The 24,144-nt window shown below is 34.3% G+C and overlaps 2 protein-coding genes across 4 annotated transcripts; one reads left to right on the forward strand and one right to left on the reverse strand.

The window, feature by feature from the left end:
- Positions 1–2,780: 2,780 nt before the first annotated feature.
- Positions 2,781–7,779, reverse strand: LOC113702773 (protein ALP1-like). Of its 3 annotated transcripts, none has more exons than XM_072062202.1 (6): positions 7,400–7,779; positions 7,225–7,300; positions 4,368–4,445; positions 3,939–4,009; positions 3,631–3,856; positions 2,781–3,552 (listed from the first exon to the last, which is right to left on the reverse strand). In XM_072062202.1, the coding sequence occupies exons 4-6, from the start codon at positions 3,975–3,977 to the stop codon at positions 2,996–2,998; spliced, it is 822 nt and encodes a 273-aa protein (XP_071918303.1). In that variant the 5' UTR covers positions 3,978–4,009; positions 4,368–4,445; positions 7,225–7,300; positions 7,400–7,779; the 3' UTR covers positions 2,781–2,995. The 3 variants fall into 3 exon arrangements, with proteins under 3 accessions (XP_071918303.1, XP_071918302.1, XP_027079715.2); XM_072062201.1 differs by having other exon boundaries at positions 4,386–4,445; positions 7,400–7,778; XM_027223914.2 differs by having other exon boundaries at positions 3,939–4,445; positions 7,400–7,778.
- A 12,880-nt stretch (positions 7,780–20,659) lies between these two features.
- On the forward strand, positions 20,660–23,743 carry LOC113704101 (uncharacterized). The gene is made up of 7 exons (XM_027225764.2): positions 20,660–20,953; positions 21,907–21,949; positions 22,036–22,128; positions 22,215–22,277; positions 22,931–23,026; positions 23,159–23,236; positions 23,446–23,743. Exons 1-7 carry the CDS (start codon positions 20,829–20,831, stop codon positions 23,530–23,532), a joined length of 585 nt encoding a protein of 194 aa, XP_027081565.1. The 5' UTR covers positions 20,660–20,828; the 3' UTR covers positions 23,533–23,743.
- Positions 23,744–24,144: the final 401 nt, after the last annotated feature.

The raw sequence follows: 24,144 nt of genomic DNA on the forward strand, positions 1-24,144 counted from the left end.
TACCGGTTACCAAAATTGGGCACCCATGTTTTTTTCATTTCATTTAATTTATTTATTTTGAAAAAACAAAAAAAGCCCTCGTGAATGGTGTTTTTTCTATTTTTTAAAATTTTTTGTTGTCAATTTGAATGATGTGTTTATCTTTTTTTATTTTTTTTAGTTTGAGCAAGATTCAAGTTTCATAAACGGGCCCTCCGGGGCTTAGTCTGGTGATTGAGGTTGCTGAAGATGGAGCCTTAGGTTCCTGATTCGAACCTTGCTGCTAGCAAGTTGTGGAGGGTGGGGAATAGTCTGTTGGGTCCACTCCCTGCGGGACACCCTTAAAAAAAAAAAAAAAAAAAATTTCATAAACGGAGAATGTAGAGTTTGAGGAATTAGACCAATGATCTCACTCTTGATTGGACTAATATTCTCGGGGAAAACTATTGTGTTCATTTTGCTTTTCAATAACAAAATTTTTTAAGAAAAGAAAACCATTTGGAAAATTTTGCCTATTGCTTTTTTTTCCTTTTAAGGGAAAATTTGTGAAATAGGAATAGGAAGATTCATTAATAAATAGGGTGTAAGTTTTAAAAAAACTTTTGAATGAGATATGTGATACTTTTCATAAATTACGAACAATACACAAAATATGATTTTACTCTTTTGTGGACACTCTAGCACTTGTTCAAGCACAAACACTCGTATGTGTAGATTTATGCATATGTATATGCATCTATATCAATTCAAATATGTACTTTCAGATATCTACGTAGTTCAGCAAAGTGCACATTATATTAGTTGGTGCAGCTTTGTATTTGCATATTCGAATGTGTGTTCACCAATGATGGCAGCAAAGGGGAGAAAGAGGGCACTGCCCCTCATGTTTACCTTAAGGGTACGTTTGGTTCTACAGAATTAGAATTGAATTAGAATTGAAATTCTATAGAATTGGAATTCTATGAATTGGAATTCCAAGTCATTTCAATTCTTTCGTTTGGGAAATGCATAGAATTGATACAGAATTTATTTGAAATTCCAAATTCTTTGTTTGTATGAGAGAAGAATTCATTAGGAATTAGAATTGTTTCCAACTAATATTTCCTTACATAAAAAATTTCTTTTTTTTACTATATAATAATTTTTTAACATTTAGCTAATTGTTACTAAAGCTTTAAGGAAAAAACCAATTAGTACCTTTAATAATTTATTTTTTCTTGCATTTAACTAATTGTTAATAAAGCTTTAAAAGAAAAAAAATTAGTTCCTTTTTTGCAAAAATAAAAAATTATTTTTTTAAAAAAAAATTAAATTATATTAAATAAAAAATAATTGTATATTCTAACTTAAAAAGTAGTTAATATTTATCGAGTTAAAACCTTGATACGTTTTTAAAGTTAAGAACTTTAAATTTTAGAAAGGGTTAATTCCACTTTGTCCCCCCAAACTTTGGACGATTATCTACTTAAGTCCCTAAACTTCAAAATGGGACACTTAAGTCTCTAAACTTATAAATACCTCCCACTTAAGTCCCTGAACTTATAAAATGGGATACTTAAATCCCTAAACCCTTATAAAATAGGACACTTCGACCACCAACGGCATTCAGGATTTGTTAACAATTTTCCTTAAGTGAGAGGTATTTATAAGTTTAGGGACTTAAGTGTCTCATTTTGAAGTTTAGGGACTTAAGTGGGTAATCGTCCAAAGTTTGGGGGGACAAAGTGGAATTAACCCTTTTAGAAAATCAAAAGCCTACTCTATGATATGGGGCCTGTTTGGAACCAAGTTTTTTGGCCAAGTTTTTTAGCTACTAGTTTTTTAACAACTTTAGCTACAGGAACCCAAAAAAACTTATCAAATTTTTTAACCTACACACTTCAAAATATCTAATACACAAAAATTTCCTCTTTTCTTCTTCTTTCTCCCCCCCACCCCTATCCACCACACCTTCATCGCCGGCCACCCCTCCACCGCTGTTTCCGGCGCCGGCCTACCCCTTGTTTTTTTCCTTCTCCCTCTCCCTCTCCCTCTCCCTCTCCCTCTCCCTCTCTCCTTCCCTCCCCTCTTCTCCCTGGCCACCCTCCCGCTTCCTCTCTGGTCGCACGCTACGATCTGGTCGAACGATCGAATTGGGCAAAAGAGGAAGGGGAAGGGGAGGAGAGGAGAGGGGGAGAGAAAAAGCAAAAAAAAAAAAAATTGTATTCTGCCATGGCTTTAGACGGGGACAAAATAAAACTGATTCAAGAGGATTTCAACGCAAAAGTCAGTCCTGAGACTTTAATTAATTTTCCAAGTGGCCATGGTAATGGCAATAGCAAGATAGAGGAAATGAAACTTGCAGGAAAACAAGATGGAAAAACTGGAGCTGCTGTGCTGTCTATCGGGCTTGCAGGAGGCGGCCCTCTTCCGCTTAAGCTTCCGGGAAGCTATCCAGAATCGATTGGATTCAATTCTAATGGTTCCATTTTTCTTGATGGTAAGTTTCTCATTTGTTGTATCGTACAATCTACACAAATTAGCATGTCAGACAAGGCAAAGGTAACGGAGGAGGGAAGGGGGAGGGAGAAGGAAGAAGAAGAAGAAGAGAGAAAAGAAAAGAAAAAAAAAAGAAAAAGAAAAAGAAAGAGAAAGATAAAAAAAGATAAAAAGTTTTTCATCTTAAAAAAATTTATACAAAAAAATTTTTCACCTTATAAAAACTTCTACAATTTTTTCAAAAACTTCTACAGTGCACTACAGTAAAGTTTTAGACAAACTCCCAAAAAACTCAGGTTCCAAACAGGCCCATGAATTGGGAGGAAAGTCATAACTTGTACCTATTATAAATATTTGAATTTTGTATCTTACAAGAAATTTCAATATAGGAATACAAGAAATAGAGGAATACGCAAACAAAGTGTTTTTAGCCCAAAAAAAAAAAAGAGAAAGAAAAGCACAATTATACATTGCTACTATTTTTCAATAAATGGCCATTCTAATATGAAATTAAGTTCGAATAAATTCCTATCAAATTTCAACTTCCATGATGGCCTTGTCTAATTTGATAGTCAATAAACATTGCTCGTGCTAAAGCATTCCTAAATTGTGTCCACTCGCTAGTTGGTTGTACTGTTCGAATTCGATTCTCGTTAACAGCATTTACACCACCATCATTATTTGGACCATCATCTTCCATTCCATTTTCCTCATCTTCATCTTCCATTTCATCTTCATCATCAACCTCATGTTGTACTCTTCGCATCTCAGCATCAACTTCATCCAAGTAAGGGTCATTTGGTTGTTCTACTCGAATAAGGTTATGAAGGATGGCACATGCATTAATTATCATGACATGAGTCTTAACATCAAAAAAAGATGCATCTCTCAAAATGGCCCACCGCTTCTTGAACAAACCAAATGTCCTTTCAATCACATTTCGAGCAATTGAATGTCGAAGGTTGAATAACTCTTTAAAATTTTGAGGCTTGCTCCCACTAGCAGACCACTCGCTAAGATGATATCTAACTCCCCTATATGGAGCTAAGAAACCGGAGCTATTTGCATAACCCGCATCAACAAGAAAGTACTTGCCTGTAATGTTAGACAACAAATTATTACTCATTTATAGTTAAAAGAAAAAAAAACACTTGATATCTAATTGTCACATACCCTTGGGAACAATTAATGGATCTAATCTAACTAACGCATTCCGTAGAACTCTACCATCTGCTGCAGAACCTTCCCATCCAGGCAATACATATGTAAATCTCATGTCACGGGAGCATACACCTAAAACATTTGTTGCTATCTCATTCTTCCTATTCCTATATCTTCCTTGATCTCTAAGAAGAACATGTACTTTAACATAAGTACCGTCTAACGCTCCAAGACAATCCTGTATTATAAACAAAATATCATAAGTTGATGAATCTTGTAAATATTATCTTCATTAATAAATATCAAAAAATATTGATTACCTGAAACCATTCCCACTTTTCATGCTCGTAACCTTCCATTTCCGATTCAGGCTGGATAAGATAGTGTCTCCCTAATTTTATGATAGCACGTAGAACTATATTAAAGTATCGACTAACTGTCTCACCTGATCTTATGAAATTAAAATTGACAGTGCGATTCTTAAAATTATGAGCAAGAACATAGAGAAACATTGCAACTGCCTCTTCAACAGTAATATTTCTAGTATCCGTCAACCCACAATGCTCTCTTAAATTTGTACATAAAACAGTAAAACAATGTTTATTGAGTCTAAGTTGCTCTACACAAACTCTATTGTTTCCATAGTAAAGACGCCTTAGATATATTTCACGTGCTACTTTAAAGTCCAAGTAAGGCTCCTTTACTATATGTTTCTCATGCCACCAAACTACTAATGTAGCTATTGTTACCATATAATTTGCAACTACCACTTTTCTCTTTTTTGCTTTTTGCTCGTCTCCTTCTTTATCCATGTCAATATCCAAATTCTGCAATTCAAAATCATGACAACAATAAGAAAAGGTAAGTCAAAAGACCAAATCATGCCAAACTAGCTATTAATTCAAAAGACCAAATTAGCTATTGGAAAACTCTCAAACAAAAATTACAGCTATACCTATCACTGCAAATATCCCAAATCATGCCAAGTTCCATGCAAAATAATGCATAAGAAAAGGATGTCCGTACTTGAATTTTTAATCATATGCTTTAATAAGCTCTACTGCACTATGGTAAACAGAGATTAAAAGTAGGGATTGGATTATATATACCAAGCAGAAGAAAAAGGCTGAAAATTAGGCCCTGCTCGTTGATCAAGACGTCAATGAGTTGGTCCCATTAGTCAAAGTTTATCCACTACTCAATAATACGTATTAACTTGATGGAGCTTTATCAAGCCTCTACAACTTTAGCTTTGTCCTTAATCAATGCAATGGCACTTTCAACCGCAGAAAGTCCAACAATAATCATTGGGTTCCTATTCTCTTATTCTATCATCGAGATTAACTGAAGTGATACCCAAAAAAAAAATATTGCAAGAAATCGAGAACACAAGAAGACAGAAAATAGGAGCTGTATGTATCTCCTACTGCTGAAAGAAAGAAAGATATATAAACAAGCTATCCGAAACAAGAAAAGAACCAGAAAATGCTGCTGAGAAGATCCCTCCACAAAACTAGATATATCTTCCAGAAAACCTTGAGGAAACTCAAGTCTTTTCTCTTTGGAAGGTATCAAAAGCTGCCTAAAGCCCCTTTTGTCAGATGACCAATTCACACACAGTCAAGTACTTGCTAAATAGAATAATATCTGTCATCCATTCTTTAGTGAGTGTGCAGACTTGTGGAAGATAAAAACCAACAGAATACAGGAAGAGCACTTATACAAAATCTCCTTAACTTTGAAAAAGAATGCAAAGGTTCATGTAACTCAAGGACAAGTCAGGGCATCAACACAGGCAGCTATGTTAATCTCAATATCTAAAATGCTAGTTCATCAGACAAAAGATCCAATGTTCCATTCTTATCATCTCAAAAACAGAGAAAATAGCTGAAATACTCTCTAGAATCTTTCTATAATCTTGTTTTGATCCATTACATAAAAAACAAAGAACTCATCAGAATTTAAAAAGTCATGGATACACGATGGAGTAGTAACAACTTCTACTTGCTCTACTTGGGCTTCCAGCAATCAGCTCAACTTCTTCTACAAAAACAACTTCAACTGGAGATTACCCAAAAAAAAATCAATTACCAATGTGCATCAATAGCCAATCCTTTTTTAAGTCATCTCCGAGACCAGAAAAAGTGTCATACTTTGTCCTGTCATTCATAAGTAAGTCAATACCCTTCAACAATTGAAATCTATCAAATTCAATTTTAGATAACTCGTCTTCCACCATTTTTTTTGGTGTTTACAATTAAATAACTAATTTGTTATATTAATGTGTGCTCTCAATTTTCTTTTACCCTTAATTATAAGCACTTCACTTAGCTAGCTAGCGCTTTGATGTATTGCATTGCATTAATTTTCTAAGGCTAATTGTGTTGCATGATCGATGTCTTGACTTGGACTGGTAGATAAGACAATTAAGTTATGGATGCTTTCTATCATGAACTCAGGGCTCAGTTTAATATATATTCTTTTTAAGTGTACATGTTAATTTTGTGGATATGGAGTTATTAATGAATTTTGTTAGTTGAATGAGGAATTAATATTGGGGCATAACATATTATTATTATTGACCATGTTCATGCATGCATGGTCCTTAATTTATTGCCCAGAAAGAAATCAAGTGTTGATTGATTAAAGCAAATAATAATATGTACAGATTCCATGCACCAGGATGCAATTTGTTCCTATTCGCATATTCCTGTGAATCTGAAATCCAGCTAGCTAGATAAGCATTATCAAGAAATGAATGAAGTATCCGAAATAAAAGGAACTAATCTTATATACAATGACAATATATATATACTAGCGAGAATGGATATACTAGCGTAAAAATCGAAATCAAGTTGAAAAGAAGTAAAATAGTATATACACATACAAGATTAACCCAAACAAACAAAAATGAGGAATGTAGTTAAAATTGAGGCTGATCAGGATAAGATTGAATGGGGGTGTGAATTACTGAAAGGTTAGAAGACAAGCAGGAAACTAAAAGCCTATATACATGTACTGATCGACTGCATAGAAATCCTCTTTTTTTTTTTGTTCTTGTAGTTAAAATGGAGGGAGGGGGGGGATACAAAGAAGTGATTTCGTTATGAAATTGGTATGGTAAAAAAAAAAAAAAAAGTTAGAAAGACAATGGTCCGGGTAACAAGCGGGAGCAAATGACGGAATAATCCTAGCTAGGCAGGTTCATTTCATGCATTAGATTAGAGAGGCTTGTTCTTCGACCTCTGGAACTATATATGAATGAAGACACTTAACTTGGTGGGGGTTAGTGCAGTGAATTTATCAAAAGATCAAATTCCTTCTTAATTTCTTGCAAAAACATTTGATAAAGCTTGAAGCCAAAACTCAAACCATATGAGAAGGGAGTTATAAAAGATTTGAGTACAACAACCCCCAAAAACAGCAATAACAAAATACAAAATGAAAAAAATACAGATCAACAGGCAGACCAAAATGAAATGGACAATCGCAGTAAATGAGGTGAATTGTTTAAATTGTTTTCCTGCTTCTATATCATCACAAAGTTGGGTTCCCATAGCAGTATTTGGACGTCATAACTTAAAGCAGTATGAAAGTTGGAGATACCTCTGCTGTTGGGGTCCGCTCCAAAATCCAGAAGCAGTAGCACACAATTCTCGTTTCCTTTTGATGCAGCTATATGCTGAGTACAAAAAAAGGATGTAGAATGAACAAAAAGACAGAATTGCATTCTAGAAATAATTTTTAAGGAGTCAAATGAGAGTAGTATATATATACACACCAGGGCAGTTCTCCCATCGTTGTCAGATTCATTTGGATCTAGACCAAATGAGTGGCCAGAGAAACGGAAGGCAGGGGGGAGACGGTGGTGGGAAAGGGTTGCAGGTGGAAGCGATGGTGGAGAGCAGAGCACCTGCGGCTGAGGAAAAATGGTGAGTTAGATAGAAAGAGAGGGGTGCCGATACCCTTGACCCGATTTTAATTTTTGATCCATATTAGATCCGCGTTTGGACCCGTTTAATTGTGGAATTGGAATTAAAATTCTTTTGATCTGGTAAAGAATTCAATTCATGGAATTGGAACCTCTTGGAATTGGAATTCAATGCTAATTCTATGGAAAAGGCAGCATCCAAACACAAGAATTAGAATTGGGGTTCCAATTCCAATTCTAAACCCCAATTCTATGGGGTACCAAACATACCCTAAGTATACACCAGAACATTGCACAGCCATCAATTGGATCATCAGATCTCATCTATAAAGTAATAAACCAAAGTTAGATACCTACCTCTAGTTTGGAAGTTTAGGATAGAAAAGAAAAGAAAAGATACCTTAAGTTATGAAAGAAAAGAAAAGATGAAAAAAGAAAAGAAGAGATTTTAATGTTGTTTGAGAGTTTAAAAGAAGAAACGAAAAGATTTTGGATATATATGTCATTAAAAAACACAATTGGCATTTTGAAAAAAAATTTTAGGTACTCTTCCGCTTTTTATCCAAATTAGCCCAAAATAAGCAGAAAACTTTTCTCTACTGTGGCCTCAAAATAGATCTAACCAAATCAGCTCATTTCCCTTCTTTTCCTTGCAAACGAGGAAAATTGATTTCCTTTATCGCTTTCTTTTCTTTTCTGGCCAAATCTCTCCACCCAAATGCACTTTTATTCGGTGTTTTTCAACCATTTGGAGCAGACCCATGTTAATAACGCAAAATATCAAGTTAAAGTTTTTTTTCTTTTTTCTACAACGACAACATTTATCTTATTTTTACACCAACCTACATTATAAGGGAGGGGAAGAGTAAGAAGTCTTGTCTGAGAGTTGGGGGTAAACCATCAGACCAAACAAGTGCACCATTATACTTTCTAAGATTTTTTAGAAACAAAGGAAGCACTGTACTTCCTTATGATGCAATTGGGTTTGAAAACCAATCTGGTCATTGGCCAAGGCCCAATAATCATTAAAGCCGGGCAAGTAAATGGAAATTCTCTACTATGTCTTTATTCCCATATCCAGGACTTTTGATGGAAATCTGGACTCACCAATCAAGGCAATTGAATCAGTTAAACTCCTACTGCTATCACAAAAAAAATATAATATAAAAATAAAAAATTTTATTTCTTGTTAAGCTAAAAGATGACACATCATTTTGCAACTTAGTGCAACAAAAAGTTGTTTCAGGCATTGGGTTTCAGCCATGTTGGTTAAGCTTAAATTTGTTTTGTTAAGTGGCATCTCATTGGTTTATTGGTTTATACTGAAATTCATATTTAGAAGCCCTAATGCAGGGCTGCTCATGATTAATCTGATTTGTTGGAGTTTCACAATATAATCTTTGTTATTTTTTAATCTGTTAAATCAGTTGCAAGATAAAACCTTTCAACTTATGCTTTAATATGAAATACCATATATTAAGAAACCCTCAATTTGTAATAACCAGACGAAGTATAAAGTGAAACAAAAGACCTTAGAACAAGAAGAAATTTGGCCCTTTACTTGATGGCTTGATCCATTAAGTATTACTGTCTTATCAAGTTTACTCCCAAGAGATATCCAACTCAAACCAAGGCCCTGTTTGGAAGCCAGTTTTTTAGACAAGTTTTTTACCTATTAGTTTTTTAACAACTTTTGCTACAGGAATCCCAAAAAACTTCTCAAAATTTTTTTCCTACACACTTTAAAATACCCAAAACACACCAAAAAAAATTTCCTTCCCTTTTTTCCTACTTCCTCCCCCATCCCAACCCGGCACCACCGCCGATGCCGACCTCTACCATCGTATCGTCCCTCATCCTGCGCGTGCGTTGCGGCTGGGACACGAGCCTCAGCTGCATTTGGTGCACTATGGAGAAGAGGAAAGGCTGAGCCTGGGCTGCATCTGGTCGCGAGCCTGGGCCTGCTAGAGCATCTGGTGCGGCTGGGCTGCAGGGGAAGGGCAGAGGGGAGGAGAAGGGCAAAGGGAGGGCAATGGGTGGGGAAAGGGCAGGGCAGACGGCAGTGGGCAGGGGAAGGGGGAAAGGGAGGGCAGAGGGGTGGCGGGGGAAAGGGCAGTGGGCGGGGGAAGGGAGAAAGGGGGAAGGGGGAAGGCAGAGGGGTGGCTGGGGAAGAGCAGTGCAGTGGGCGGAGGAAGGGGGAAAGGGAGGGCAGAGGCGGGGGAGGGTAGTGGGCGGGGGAAGGGGGAAAGGGAGGGCAGAGGCAGCAGTGGGCGGGGGAAGGAGGAAAGGGGGAAAGGGGAAGGGAGGGCAGAGGGGTGGCTGGGGAAGGGCAGTGCAGTGGGCGGGGGAAGGGGGAAAGGGAGGGCAGAGGCAGCAGTGGGCGGGGAAAGGGAGGGCAGAGGCGGGGGTGGCGAGGGAGGGCAGTGGGCTGGGGAAGGGGGAAAGGGAGGCAGAGGGGTGGCGGGGGAAAGGGCAGTTGGCGGGAGAAGGGGGAAAGGGTGTTGCTGCCGGGAGGTAACGGGGAAGAAGATGAAGAAGAAGAAGAAGAAGAAGAAGAAAGAAAAGAAAAAGAAAAGAAAGAAAAAGAAAAAGAAAGAGAAAAAGAAAAAAAGAAAAGGAAAAAAAAGTTTTTCACTATACAAAAAAATTTTTCACCTTACAAAAACTTCTAAAAAATGTTTTTAACAACTTCTACAGTGCACTACAGTAAAGTTTTAGACAAACTCACAAAAAACTCAGGTTCCAAACAGGCCCCAAATCACAGTAAAAAACCAACCTGTCCCCACTACTCAGAATCATGCAGCCAATCACAGTGGATAATCCACACCACAAAAGTACTTTTTAAAAGCTTTCTCAAAATTTATTGTTTATAGAAATTTCAAGAAAAAAGTTCACAAAATAATTAAGGAAGTTGCCTGTTTCCCAAAGAAATAATGTTGTCTCCACTTCACAGACTTACTGAAAAGGAACAGGAAAATTGAAACTTATAGCTTTCTTGGCGAGTCAATTTAGCTGCTGATTAGTTGTGGTGGGGGGTGAGAAATTTCTTAATTTATGACATTAATACTATTCATCATACAAGACAAGCTTGCAATCCTTTCAAATTCTCAGTACCCCTTCAATCCAGGAAAAAAAAATTTAAGACATATATTTGAACTTTCTAAGTTTCAAAAAAGATCAATATACATAGGGCCAGTTTGAAATCCCAGAGGGTGCAATATGCATCATGCTCATCATAAGTTAAACCTAAATTACTAATTGCATCAGTTGCTCACCGAGATAATTGATAGAATAAAACAAATATATCCCATAAAGCCCTATCAAATTGCATGGCAAAGGTGTTGTATGAATTTTCGGGACATTTCACTATTGCAGCACCTTGAATCTTATATACGCTGTTCGAGTTCTTTTAGCTAATTGATAGAAACTGCAAAAGACATAATCATTGATTTAGAGGAAAAGTTTAGACTGGCGATTAAGCAATCAGTAGTTCAAAAGGCAAGATAAGACAAAGATGTAGAGTTGAATTAGTGAATTCCACTTTAGCTAAAAATGGATGGCCTTGAATTCAGAGCCAAAGAATTCATTCAAAATAATTTTCAATAATTCCAAGTAATTTTCATCAAATCCACGAGAATTGCCAGTGATAGTAATTCCATTCACCATTCAAGTAGTAATCTTCATCATATTCCAAAGAAATACAGAGATTTCAAACAAACAAGCATTATACCCCATTTAGGAGGACCTCCGCGTTTCGCATACCGCCAATTCTTGAGAGCCTATGATTGGTTTTCTCAACTCAAATAAGTGCAATCTGCTAAACTTTTCTTCCTTGTGATGTAAATGGCCATTAGCAGAGTTGGGCAGCATGGATTGCTTTGGTATTCAATGGACATTGAGAGAACAACAGATTATTGCCCCAAGTACCCTAGCTTTTATCCATATGCGCATCAACTAGGATAGGGATCAGTTTTAGTGATTGCTGAGTTTATATGTTTTTTTTAGACTAATCTCTCTTGTACTCAATAAAATACACTTGTGCCTGCAATTGACCCCATTACCTAATCAGCATCTATAATTGATGATTGCCAGAAAATGCAACAATGAATCATACAAACCATCAGCACGTGCAAGTGCAGATAAGATCCGGGCCTTGAGTAATAAACTAGGTAAGCTATTTGCTTTTTAAAGGCTTTGTACCTGGCTTGAGAACAAAAGCCTTCAACATTGGCTTGAGAACAAAAGCCTTCAACGCAGACACAGTATGAAATCTAAGTCCATTATCCTAGTACATGGTTTAGTAAATGAGAAATTACAAGCCATCACACATGTCAAGTACTCTTTAATCATGCCATAAGCGAAAAACTACAACAGACGCTAAAGAACAGGTCATTCGCATTCAAGACTTTAAAGTCTTCATCTTTTTGCAAATTCGCGGATAAGAAACCTTCCCCTTTCTTAGGTTATTCATCTGCTGATTCCTCTTCTTACTATTATTAGCCTCTCATTTAGAATTCTTGATGCAGTTATGCTCTAACCAAAGCTCTATCCAATGCAAGTCCATCCAGCGATGCTAAGGTAATGCAATAAGGAAGCACAGTAGGGTGATATTTAAAATGATATCCCAGCTTCACAGCATCAGAGTGCTGCAATATCCCTCTAGAGCTGAAGTTGTACGACGTAACATATCCTCCAGTCCTTGTAATTAAAACCTCATCGTGAAATGCCAAGGGTTTCAATTCAAAATTAAAATGCCCTCTAGGAGGAGATTTTGAATAGGATGGCAATAAATATGGATCATCTACTACACACCAAAGCTTCTCAATGAAACCAGCTAGAGGCAACTGGTGCTTCAACATCCAACTAGGCTCACGATAACTTTCTAACTTCCAGACCTGAACTTCACACCTATATGCACATATATAATGAAAATCTCCCCTAGATTCCCTTAAGTAGATACCTACGTGACATTCATACTATCATAAGGTGTAACACCAGGTAACTTGATAATACTTCACAGCTCCTGCTCAACACGAAAAACTACAATGTGGTGGTCATATGTCAACCAGTAAAACCTTCCCTTGACAAAATCATTGGTTTTCCATAAATATTGGAGCTACAATTACAAACTTCCTTGGAGATTTTCCAGCTCCGCGTCTTTGATGAGTGAATAGCAAAAGCATATGCATTTGGGATTTCTTTTGAGTGTATAATGCTTACCAACTTGAAATTTAATGAGTTTCGTGAATTGAATGGAGAGATAAACATTAAAGTCATAGCAAGGGAACCAACTTTTCCAAATTATTTAGTGCTTACAGTAGTCCACTAAGTGCAGTAATTGTACTTAATGTTGTTAGAAATATTTACTGTTGTTAGTTAATCATGTTTGTTTGTTTTGTTCTACCTAATTAGCGGAGTTAGTGAAGTTAGTGGAGTAGTTAGTAAACTTAGTGGAATTAGTGGAGTAGCTAGTGGAATCATTAGTAGAGTTGTTTTGAACTCTATAAATAGAACTATTTTATGTTATGAGTTGAGTATCAGTTTTACAAAGAAATAAAGTCTAGTTCTTTACTTTTCTTATTTTTCTCAGTAATTGTATCAGTGGCATCAGAGCTAAGTTTGTGAGTAAAAATAAAAATGAGTTGTGAGATTTGTATTGGTAAATCACGATGGCCACTAACAACTTTGTGTATCCAGCAGTTACTTGCTTTGATGGTCACTATGATCATTGGAGCATGCTAATGGAGAATTTCTTAAGATTCAAGAAGTATTGACAGGTTGTCGAATCTGGAGTAACAAAGCCAAAAGCTAGAGTAGTATTGTCAAAGATGCAGAAAACAGAGTTGGAAGCATTGAAACTATTGATCGAACTATCTTGGAGACAATTCTTAGCAAAGATACTTCCAAATAGATTTAGGATTCCATGAAAAAGAAACATCAAGAAAATGCGATGGCAAAATGGGTACAGTTTCAATCTCGTCAGACTGAATTTGAGACTTTACGCATAAAGTCAAGCGAGTCGATCACATATTATTTAGCAAGAACGATGGCAATCGCTAATAAGATGAGGATTTATGGAGAGAATTTGGAGGACGTTACCATTGTCGAGAAGATTCTTCAATCGATAACAGCAAAATTTAATTTTGTTGTATGCTCTATAGAGGAATCAAAAGATATTGATGTACTTTCAATTGATAAGTTGTAGAGTTTTTTGTTGGTTCATGAGCAAAAAATTAACCAATAAGAGAAAGAAGAGCAAACATTGAAGGTTTCAACAAAAAGTCACCTAATATAGAGAGGAGGCAGAGACAGAGATAGAGGTAGAGGAAACAATGATTGTGATAACCAAGAACAACAATACCAGTACCAAGAAAATCAATTTCAATGAAGAAGAAGAGGACGAGGAAGCCATCAATCAACAATTCAAAGGCCAAAGTCAGTAGACAAGTCTAATGTTGAATGCTACAAATGTCATAGGTATGATCATTATCAATCAGAATATCGAACTAATTTGAATAGACAAAATGGAGAAAGGACTAACTTTGCAGAAAAAGAAGAAGAAATATCTCTTTTGATGGTGTATCACATGAGTGAAAAAACTCAGCAAGACGTATGGTATTTAGATACCGATTGTAGCAATCACATGTGTGGAGATAAAATGACATTTTCTGAATTGAATGAGTCATTTCATAATACTGTCAAGTTTGGTGATAACTCTACAATTTTCATTATGAAAAAAAAGAAGGGTAACTACCAAACTAAAGAAAATTTTACTCACATTATCGCTGATGTTCTTTTTGTTTCAGACTTAAAGACAAACTTGTTTAGTGTGAGTTAATTGTTAGAAAAAGAATACGAGATTTCTATCAAAAAAGGAGTATGTCGGGTTCGAGATGCAAAGTTGGGCTTAATTGCTCAAGTTAAAATGATGACAAATCATATGTTTTTACTCTATTTGCAGAATTTAACTCATTCATGTTTTTCAACAAAATCGGAAGATGTGGCATGATCATGACATTTTCATTATGGACACCTAAATTTTAGTGGATTAAAGACTTTGCAGCAGAAAAATATGGCGGCTGATCTACCTCAAATTATAATTTCTTCAGAAGTTTGTGAAGAGTGTATCATTGGTAAACAACATCAGAATAGTTTTTCAAAAAAAAAATCATGGAGAGCAAAGAACGTATTGGAGGTGGTTCATTTTGATTTATGTGGACCTGTAAATCCGCCATCTCATGGTGAAAAACGTTATTTTATGATGTTTATTAATGATTATAGTCGAAAAATTTGGATCTATTTTTTGTAGAAACAATCTGAAGTATTTTCAACTTTCAAAAATTTCATGACTCTTGTCGAAAAGGAAGCAAACAAGTCCATAAAGATTCTTCGCAATGATCGTGGTCGAGAATATAATTCACAAGAATTTATAAATTTTTATGAGAAGCACAAAAGTAGCTTACAACAACTTATACACCACAACAAAATGGTGTTTCAGAGAGAAAGAATTGTACAATTTTGAACATGATAAGGATCATTTTGACAGGAAATGATGTTTCAAAAAGTTTTTGATCTGAAACTGTCAACTGAAGCATTCATATATTGAACAGAAGTCCCATATTTGCTATTAAAAATATGACACCTGAGGAAGTATGGAGCTGATAGAAATCAACAATGGATCACTTCAGAATTTTTAAATGCATTGTCTGTACTCACATTCTAGAGCAAAAGAAGACAAAACTAGATAATAAGGGAGAGCAATATATTTTTCTTAGTGTTAGTGATCAGTCAAAGATCTATAAGTTTTATAATTCTATCACTAAGAAAATTGTCATCAGTTGAGATGTAATTTTTGATGAGAAATTTTTTTTACCATGCAATAACAATGTTATTAAACAACAAATACCCGCTAATTTTGATAGAGTTGATGAAAAGAACAGACAGCAGTTGATAGAACAAATTCTACCAAATGGTTCAGATGATATTCCAAGTTTCCAAACAGTAGTAGAAGATGAAGAACAGCCTCAACATATTAGAAAAAGACCTGTATGGATGATCGATTATGAAGTAACTAAAATTGACCAATATGAGAACCCACTTGCATACTTTACTCTATTTTTCGATTGTGATCTTACAATTTTTGAAGAGACTATCAAAGATTCAAAGTAGCAGAAGTTAATGGATGAAGAAATTGCAACTATTGAACGAAACAACACATGGGAGTTAACTGATCTTCCAGACGGACAAAAGTCAATTGGTATCAATTGAGTGTATAAGACAAAATTGAAGAAGAATGGAGAAGTTGACAAATACAAGACACGTTTAATAGCTAGAGGCTATAAGCGAGAGTTTGGGGTGGATTATGGAGAAATCTTTGCTTCAGTCACAAGGTATGACACGATCAGGATAGTGATTGCATTGACAGCACAACATTCATGACCTATCTTCCAATTGGACGTGAAATCAGTATTTTTACATGGTGATTTACATGAACAGGTATTTATTGATCAACCTCCTAACTATGTGAATGTTGGAAATGAACATAAGGTATACAAATTCAACAAGGTATTATACAAATTAAAACAAACCCCACGTGATTGGTATAGTCGTATAGATGCTTATTTTTCTAAGGAGGGATTTGAAAAGTTTTCATATGAGCATACACTTTTTATAAAGATTGGAGATGGAGATAAATTGTTCATTGTTTGCTTATATGTTGATGATCTTATTTTTACTGGAAATGATAGTGCAATATTTGAGAAATTCAAGAAATCTATGATGGTTGAATTTGATACGTTTGATCTCGGAAAGATACATTACTTTTTGGGTATTGAAGTGGTGTAATCTACTGTTAAAATTTTTTTTTCTCCCAAAAAAAATATGTGCAAGAAATTCTAAACAAGTTTCAAATGAAAAATTGTAATTCTATTAGCACGCCAGTTGAAATGGGTTTAAAAATCATCAAAGAACTTGAAGGAAAGAGAGTTGATAGCACCATTTACAAGCAAATTGTAAAAAGCCTCATGTATTTGACAGCCACAAGACTTGATATTATGCATGCAATAAGTCTTATTAGTAGATACATGGAAAACCCAAAGGAGACACATCTTCTAATTGTCAAGAGAATTCTTCGATACTTGCAAGGAACCATTGAATATGGACTGTTCTACAAGAATGGTGAAAAATCAAATTTATTTGGTTTTATTGACAGTGACTATGCACACGATCTTGATGATAGAAAAAGTACATGTGACTATATATTTATGATGGATTTAGCAGCTATTTCATGGTGTTTAAAGAAACAATCAATTGTTACTTTATCAACAACTAAAGAAAAGTACGTAGCTGCAACGGCTTATGCCTGTCAAGCAATTTGGCTAAGAAAAATCCTTGAAGAATTGCATTTTCGGTAAGAAGGAGTTACTATAATTTATTGTGACAATAGTTCTGCCATCAAACTCTCTAAAAATCTAGTTCTACATGGAAGAACTAAGCACATAGACATGAAATTTCACTTTCTAAGATAGCTCACAAGGGATGGAATAATTGGTTTTCTCTACTGTAAAAGTGAAGATTAGATTGCTGACATAATGATCAAACTATTGAAATTATCCACGTTTCAAAAATTAAGGAAGCTGCTTGGAGTCTGTGCAATTGATAAGTACTATTAAACTGAATGTTTGGAAAACTTTCAGTTTAAGGGAGAGATTGTTAGAAATATTTACTGTTGTTAGTTAATCATATTTGTTTGTTTTGTTTTACCTAATTAGTGGAGTAACTAGTGGAATTAGTAGAGTAGCTAGTGAAATTAGTGGAGTAGCTAGTGGAGTTAGTGAGATAGTTAATAGAGTTATTTTGAACTCTATAGAGAAATTTCATGTTATGAGTTGAGTATCAACTTTACAAAGAAATAAAATCTAGTTCTTTGCTTCTCTTATTTTCTCAGTAATTATATCAAATGTTCCTCAATGTAAAATGATAAGGAAGTAGACCATCTAAGATAAAAGCAACTGATAGAGAATTTTGGTAGACTCTAGTGGTCTGAGAAATTTGCTGGAGGTACAAGTCTAGATATTTCTACAGGGGTAAGAATATGAAATTATTTTTCCATAACACTGACAATAGGAGAAAAGTTTTATATTCTATTTCCTTTTAATTAGACAATTTAAAGTCAATTATCAAATATTCACATGTCACTATTTGGATTTTTTTCCCTCTAACAAATTTTGCTTATTAGGCTTTTTTTTTTGCAATTTTTTTAAAAGTAATTGATTATTAATATGTTCCCTAATATATATGATCCTCTCGTGTGAAACTTTACTACCATCAATTAGAGTATTCAAAATTGACCCATAGGTTAAATTTCATTAGGGAATAGAAGTAGATAATTTAAAAGTAAATACTTATCATGATAGAGGAGTATTTTTGTCCTTGAAGAGATTAAGTGATACAAAATAAAGGTTAGGAGGTAAGGTAAGGATCAAGTATTGCTTAGGGGTAAGTGCAGTTTATCCTCTTAAGGTATATCTGAATTCTTACTTTATTCTCTAACATTTATATTTTATGTTATTTAACCTCTTGAGAGATAAAAAAATCTCCCTCTACTATGTAAATTCTGGGTTAATTATAAAAACTTCCCCTAAAGTTTAACTAGTTTTGTACTTTACCTCATAACATTATTTTTTCTCACTTTACCTCATAACATTATTAAGTAATAGAAATGTCAAAAAGATATTGATACCCCTAAGGGCTAATTAGAGTGAATCTCCTTCAAGTATATCTATTTTGTACTTTCTTCTTTAATATCATGTTTCTCTTAATTTGTCTATTCGTACCTAAAATCATTTGTCAACTCTAATATTTTTTATTACTCAACACAAATTTTTTAGATGTAATAAAAAAATTTCTTTAGAAAAATTTAGCAAATCAAATAAATTTTAATAGCATCTAAACATGGTGAACAACTCTTAAAATTTTGAACTCCAAATCAATCATGTTTCTCTTTTTTAGTGTTATTAATACAAAAAATGTATACTTTCATATAAAAAATACAGCTATTAAAGCCATATGCACATTCCTAAAAAGAAATTGACAATATTCCAATCATTTGTAGACTTTTAAAAATATTTTTCATATTTTATTTAATAATAATTTTTGTTTATTTTTCCCACTATTGAATCTAATTAGCAAGATATTCTCCTCAACCCAAAAAAAGGTGTAATTATGGAATGGAATTTAACTAGGATCATATATATATATATAAATTATTATTTTTTATTTTTTTAAAATATTGGTTTTTTAGATATTAATTATTCTAGGTGTTATCAAATATTAGAGTTCATTAATAATTTTAGTAATAAATAAATAAATTGATAAAAAAAGATATTAGGTGATAAAGAAGAAAACAAACAATACTTTAAGGGGATTTATCGTAGTTAGCTCTTAGGGGTATAAATATCTTTTTTGACATTATCATTAAACAATATTAGAATTGACCAATAGTTTAGAGGATAAAGTGAGAAAAAAATATTAGGCGATAAAATGCAAAAGTGAAATACCTTAGGGGGAGTTTTTGTGATTATCCCTAAAATTTTTTTTCCTTATTTTGTCTTTCTTCTCTTTTTCATTCCAACTTGGTTTTTATCAAATTTTTATTTTTGAAAAAAAAACTTCTCTAACAAAAAATTTAGGATGTCTATTCTCTAATTTACCAAATTGAAAATTGTATATATTTTTTACAAATCAATTTAATATATTTTTTTGAATTTAAGAAATTAAGAAAAAAATTTTATTCTATTTTTTATAATTACACTATTCACGGTCAATCACCCATTTTATAGTCACCCATTCACATGTCAGCACTGAATTTTTTTCCTAGGAAAAATTGCTAGTTTGATACCTCACATTTTTAGAAAAAAGCTATTTTAGTCTATCACATTTAAAATCAGCCAAAACAATCTCTCAAATATAAAATTTCTGCCCGTTTTGTCCCAAAGCTCAATTTTGCTCTGTTTTTCGACAAAAAATGCATGTGTACTTCATGTGCCTATAATTAAGGCAAAATGAAACACTCGATTTTTTATTTTGGCTGTTGGTATAACCAACTTACTACTAAGAGTATGGCAGAAAGAAATAACAAAAAAAGGAGCTCCAATATAAATGTTTTCGTTGGTGCATAAACTGATTGTATATCATCACTAATAAACACTAAAATAGGTGATATTCATTGGACCAAGTGTATCCTCTCGATTAAAAGCTTTCACAGCCCATTTACTAAAATAAGGATTCTAAATTGCATGAGCAATACGCCTTATGTGTAAAGAGTTTAATGGACGAAAATTGAGGGAAAGATAAGGCCATGTGTATCAGTGTGTGTGTGTGTGTGTTTTTTTCAAGGGAAACGAATTTTGTTCCCATTTTGGTTTTGAAATTATAGGTATGTGAGATAGGCGTGCATTTTTTGGTAGAAATTGAGGAAAAATGAGCTCTGGAACCAAAAATGCAAAACTTTTACATGTAAGGGACTATTTTGGTTGATTTTAAATATGATGGTACAAAAAAGCTTTTCTCGAAAATGTGAGGCACCAATTTGACAATTTCCCCTTTTTTCTATAATGAGCTTTTGCTTATTAGGATTTTTACACCATTTTTTAAAAATATAATTAGTTATTAGTGTATTCCTTAATATAGACACTCATCTCATACAAAAACTTTACCACTATCAATTAAAATGGTCAAAAAAAAGTTTAATGATTAAAGAAAGTAAAATATTTGAAAATAAAAACTTAGTATAATAGAGGGATACTTTTTTGTCTCTTAAGGGGTTAAGTGACAAGAAATAAAAGTTAAGGGGTAAAGTGAAAATCAAGATAAACCTTAAGGACATAAACTGTCATTAACCCTACCTTATAGTTTACACTTAATAAATTTCGATACAAGAAAAGACAGAATCCACTAATATTGTATAGGGATCGTAACGTAACCGGATGGACCAAATGGGCTGCTTTCAACAGTAAAAAGCAAAGGAGAATATATTTGAAAAATAATTATTTAAAATCAGAATTTATAAAAAGATAAAAAGCCCTTAATTAGTAGGTCGCAGGCAATCTTACACAAGAACATTTAATTCCATGGGTCAAGTTGCAATTCTACCCAGAAGAAAATAAACCAAAAATAAAAAAAAGGGGAAAATTTAACCTGACTCAGAAATACTAGTGCCACTCCATCACTTGATATAATTCAAAATTAACCTGCAGCTCTTCTTGAGCAACAGAAGACGATGTCGTTTGGTGCCTGTCTGTCATCCCCAGCTTCCCTTTCTCTCTTATGCAGCGGCAAACCGTCCATTAATGGCTCTCGAATTTCTGCTTCCGCTGAAGTTCCTGACTTCCTCTCTGCTGATTGGTACTCTCTCTTTTTCTTTAATTCCATCTATGAACGTTACATTTATCGGAATAATTATACTTATCTTTTTCTTGTTATTTATTTAATTCATAATTTCGTATTTTGAATTTGTATTTAGGAGAAAGATTTAACACTGATTATAGATTAAAAAATTGTAAAGAAGCTTAAATAATTCGTGTTTCAAACCCAATTTTATGAGGGAATTCAAGTAAAAACGATACAAAAAACCCCATTTATTGATCCTGTAATGTAATTAATGCAAGATTGTAGGTACATATGATTTTTGCTGTCCCCGAACTCAACTTGGATGGTAGGAAATTTGCCAAGTAACTCTGAGTTCCGGGTTTGACTCAAAAGCCCTTTTACCCTTTCCCTTGAATCGAAACGAAATGGAACATATAATTCTTGCTAAAGAATCCAACTGTACATTTTTGGTGTCACTTTGAAAGTGCAAAGAAGCCCAATCATTTCAAGCATTGTCTTGGTATTTGAGAAAATTTTGTATAGCTTGGCTTTTTAATGAGCCAGTTGGATTCCAAAATTTAAACTTTGTAACGGGTTGAGAGAAATTAACGAAAAGCATATGATGTACATAATTGTAAAATCTTCTCTTTGAAACTGCCGAATATTCAAACAACTCAGTGGAAATGGAAGTCTGATGGTCGAGATTGCTGGGCACTTGTAGTTTTTGACAGGACATGTTTAGCTGCCTGGCATGAGTTTTGAAGTCAGAAACTCTTCTGTAATGTGATTATTATCTATGGTCCTATTTTGGAGATTGGAGTTGGAGAGTTTAGATGTTTTCTTTCTTTCCTTGCTCTAGTTCTTGAAAATTTATCTGCGCTATGATTTTTATTTCTCAATTTATCGGAGAGTTGTCTTCACTTCAGGCATTGCTTATTGATAAGTTAGCTTCTGTGGAACTAATAAGTAATGTTCTTCACATTTTGCAGGCTTCAATCTCGCAGGAAAAGGCCTTTCGGCCCAAGACTGAGTGTAATTCCCTGATAATAAAATCTGTTAGCATACTTGATCCTTGCTATCACTTTACTAGATGAATTGACATAATTGATTTACTGTAGTTTAGTGCAGAAGAAGCTGTCCAGCACCAGCTCGATGCATTGAAGTACAATGATCAACCACGTCAAGATTATGGGATAGAGGTTATGTACAGGGTAATTGCTAATCTGGAGTACCTTGCTGTTGGTTCTGAATTCCCATAATGCTTGTGGGTGTGAATCATCTCATCTGCCTTGTACAGTTTGCTGGATTTGATCCATTTGAAAGGTCCACATACTTTGGACGCTTCTTTGATTTGGGGCAGGTGAGTAACATTTCGGCATTCACTGTGTAGAGTATACCTTGAAATCGAAAAGCTTAAACTTTTACTCTTATCCTATGTCATCCGATATTCTCAACCTTTTTTGGTTGCATAGACATTAGAAGCCTCTTTGTAAATTTTTAAACGATAACTGACATGATTCAAAAAAATTCACATACGTACACGTATATGTATGTATGTATGTATGTATGTATGTATATATATATATATATGTGAATCAAAACCTTGAACTTTTACTCTTATCCTATGTCATCCGATATTCTCAACTTTTTTTGGTTGCATAGACATTAGAAGCCTTTTTGTAAATTTTTAAAAGATTATTGACATGATTCAACAAATTCACAAAAAAAAAAAGAAAAAGAAACCTATTATTAGCTTCAAGTTTTGTGGACTTGAAGAAAAATAATTTAATGAGATCAAGTAGAATAGACTGCTGGTTTGAATGTAAAGTCAGTTTTATCAGCTAATATTTGAGAGAAGGGATAATGATTAATTTGTCACTCAAAGAACCAAAAGTACAGGTTCACTAAAGTCCAGTGGTGGCAGTAATACTGAAAAATCATATTATACAAAATTGGAGCACAAGATGCTCTGTGTGCTAAATTCCTTTCTTTTTTGCTTTATTCTGTATGTAGTTTGAAAGGTTTAGGAGGATATTTCATCATTCTACATATCGAGTTTTACTTGGTCACCAAGAAAGGAAGATCTTGAGCAGTTTGTATCCAAAAGAGGTTAGTCAAGGTTTAAAGTAATTTCTTAATAGTATTGAGGAACTAACACATCTTAGTTGAATTTTACCAAGTCATTGCTGGAATAAACATGGTTATATGATGACCACCTATGAGGGAATGTGTGTGAAACAGAATTGCTATAAGCAAAGGGTTTGGGTTCGAGGAGCTCGACCTGAGGAAGAAGAAATCTTCCAATTTACCATGGTTCAGGTTTGACCATTGCTCCTCTGATGACTAAGTGCACCATGTATTTGAGAAATATTGTTTTGTTGCTGGAGTTGACATATTGTTCATTTATGAGCTCATACTAGTCTGATCGTATTTGCCGCAACTAGTGATATGCAGTATGCTGAATATTGCCAGCCTTGTAATCTATTTTGGTTTGCTTCCTTTGTTCCCCTTTTTCATTGATATTGCAGCGAGTTGGTGGTTCTTGGGATGGTTATTGGCTGACAGAATCATTACTGCATGATGGAGATTGTTTTTCTGGTGGCTTGGCGTATTGACTGTTGACCCTGCTGTTTGATGATGGAAATCGTAAATTTACTATTAGCAACATGGGTTGCTTGCTGAATTACAGGTTCTGTAGATATGCAGTAAAAATTCAAATCATCGGAATTTCTATTATTAAGTTTTCTTGACCTTGTACATATAAACCTGTACAGAAACTTCAGTCAGTAAAAGTTTAGCCTTGTGCAGAAGACACAATTTATAGCATCCTAACATGGAGCCTTTGATTTTTTCTTATCCTAAAGGTAATGGAAACTTCTAGTTATTGTTCCACTATGTAGGTGGTGTAAATGGTCACTACCTGAAAATCTCCATGTTCAGCAATATGTTCATCCATTTCATCCTATTTTGGTGGAAATGACCAACTCCAACCCCATAAAGAAAAATACAAATATGCAAGGCAGACAGGTGCATCCGATGGTGTAGTTGCATCCATCAAAGTAAAACTTATTGATGGTTCTATATTCTCAGAAACAGGAAATTATGGTGTCAAGCATTTGCGAGATAATAACTACCAGGCAGCATTATATTTTCGCATGTCCGCCCAAAAAACATTCTTTTTGACTGGGGCGTGCCGGGGCCTTGGTTCAAAATTGTTGACATTCATA

Source organism: Coffea arabica, chromosome 8e (genome assembly GCF_036785885.1).
Source record: "Coffea arabica cultivar ET-39 chromosome 8e, Coffea Arabica ET-39 HiFi, whole genome shotgun sequence".
Taxonomy (NCBI): domain Eukaryota; kingdom Viridiplantae; phylum Streptophyta; class Magnoliopsida; order Gentianales; family Rubiaceae; genus Coffea; species Coffea arabica.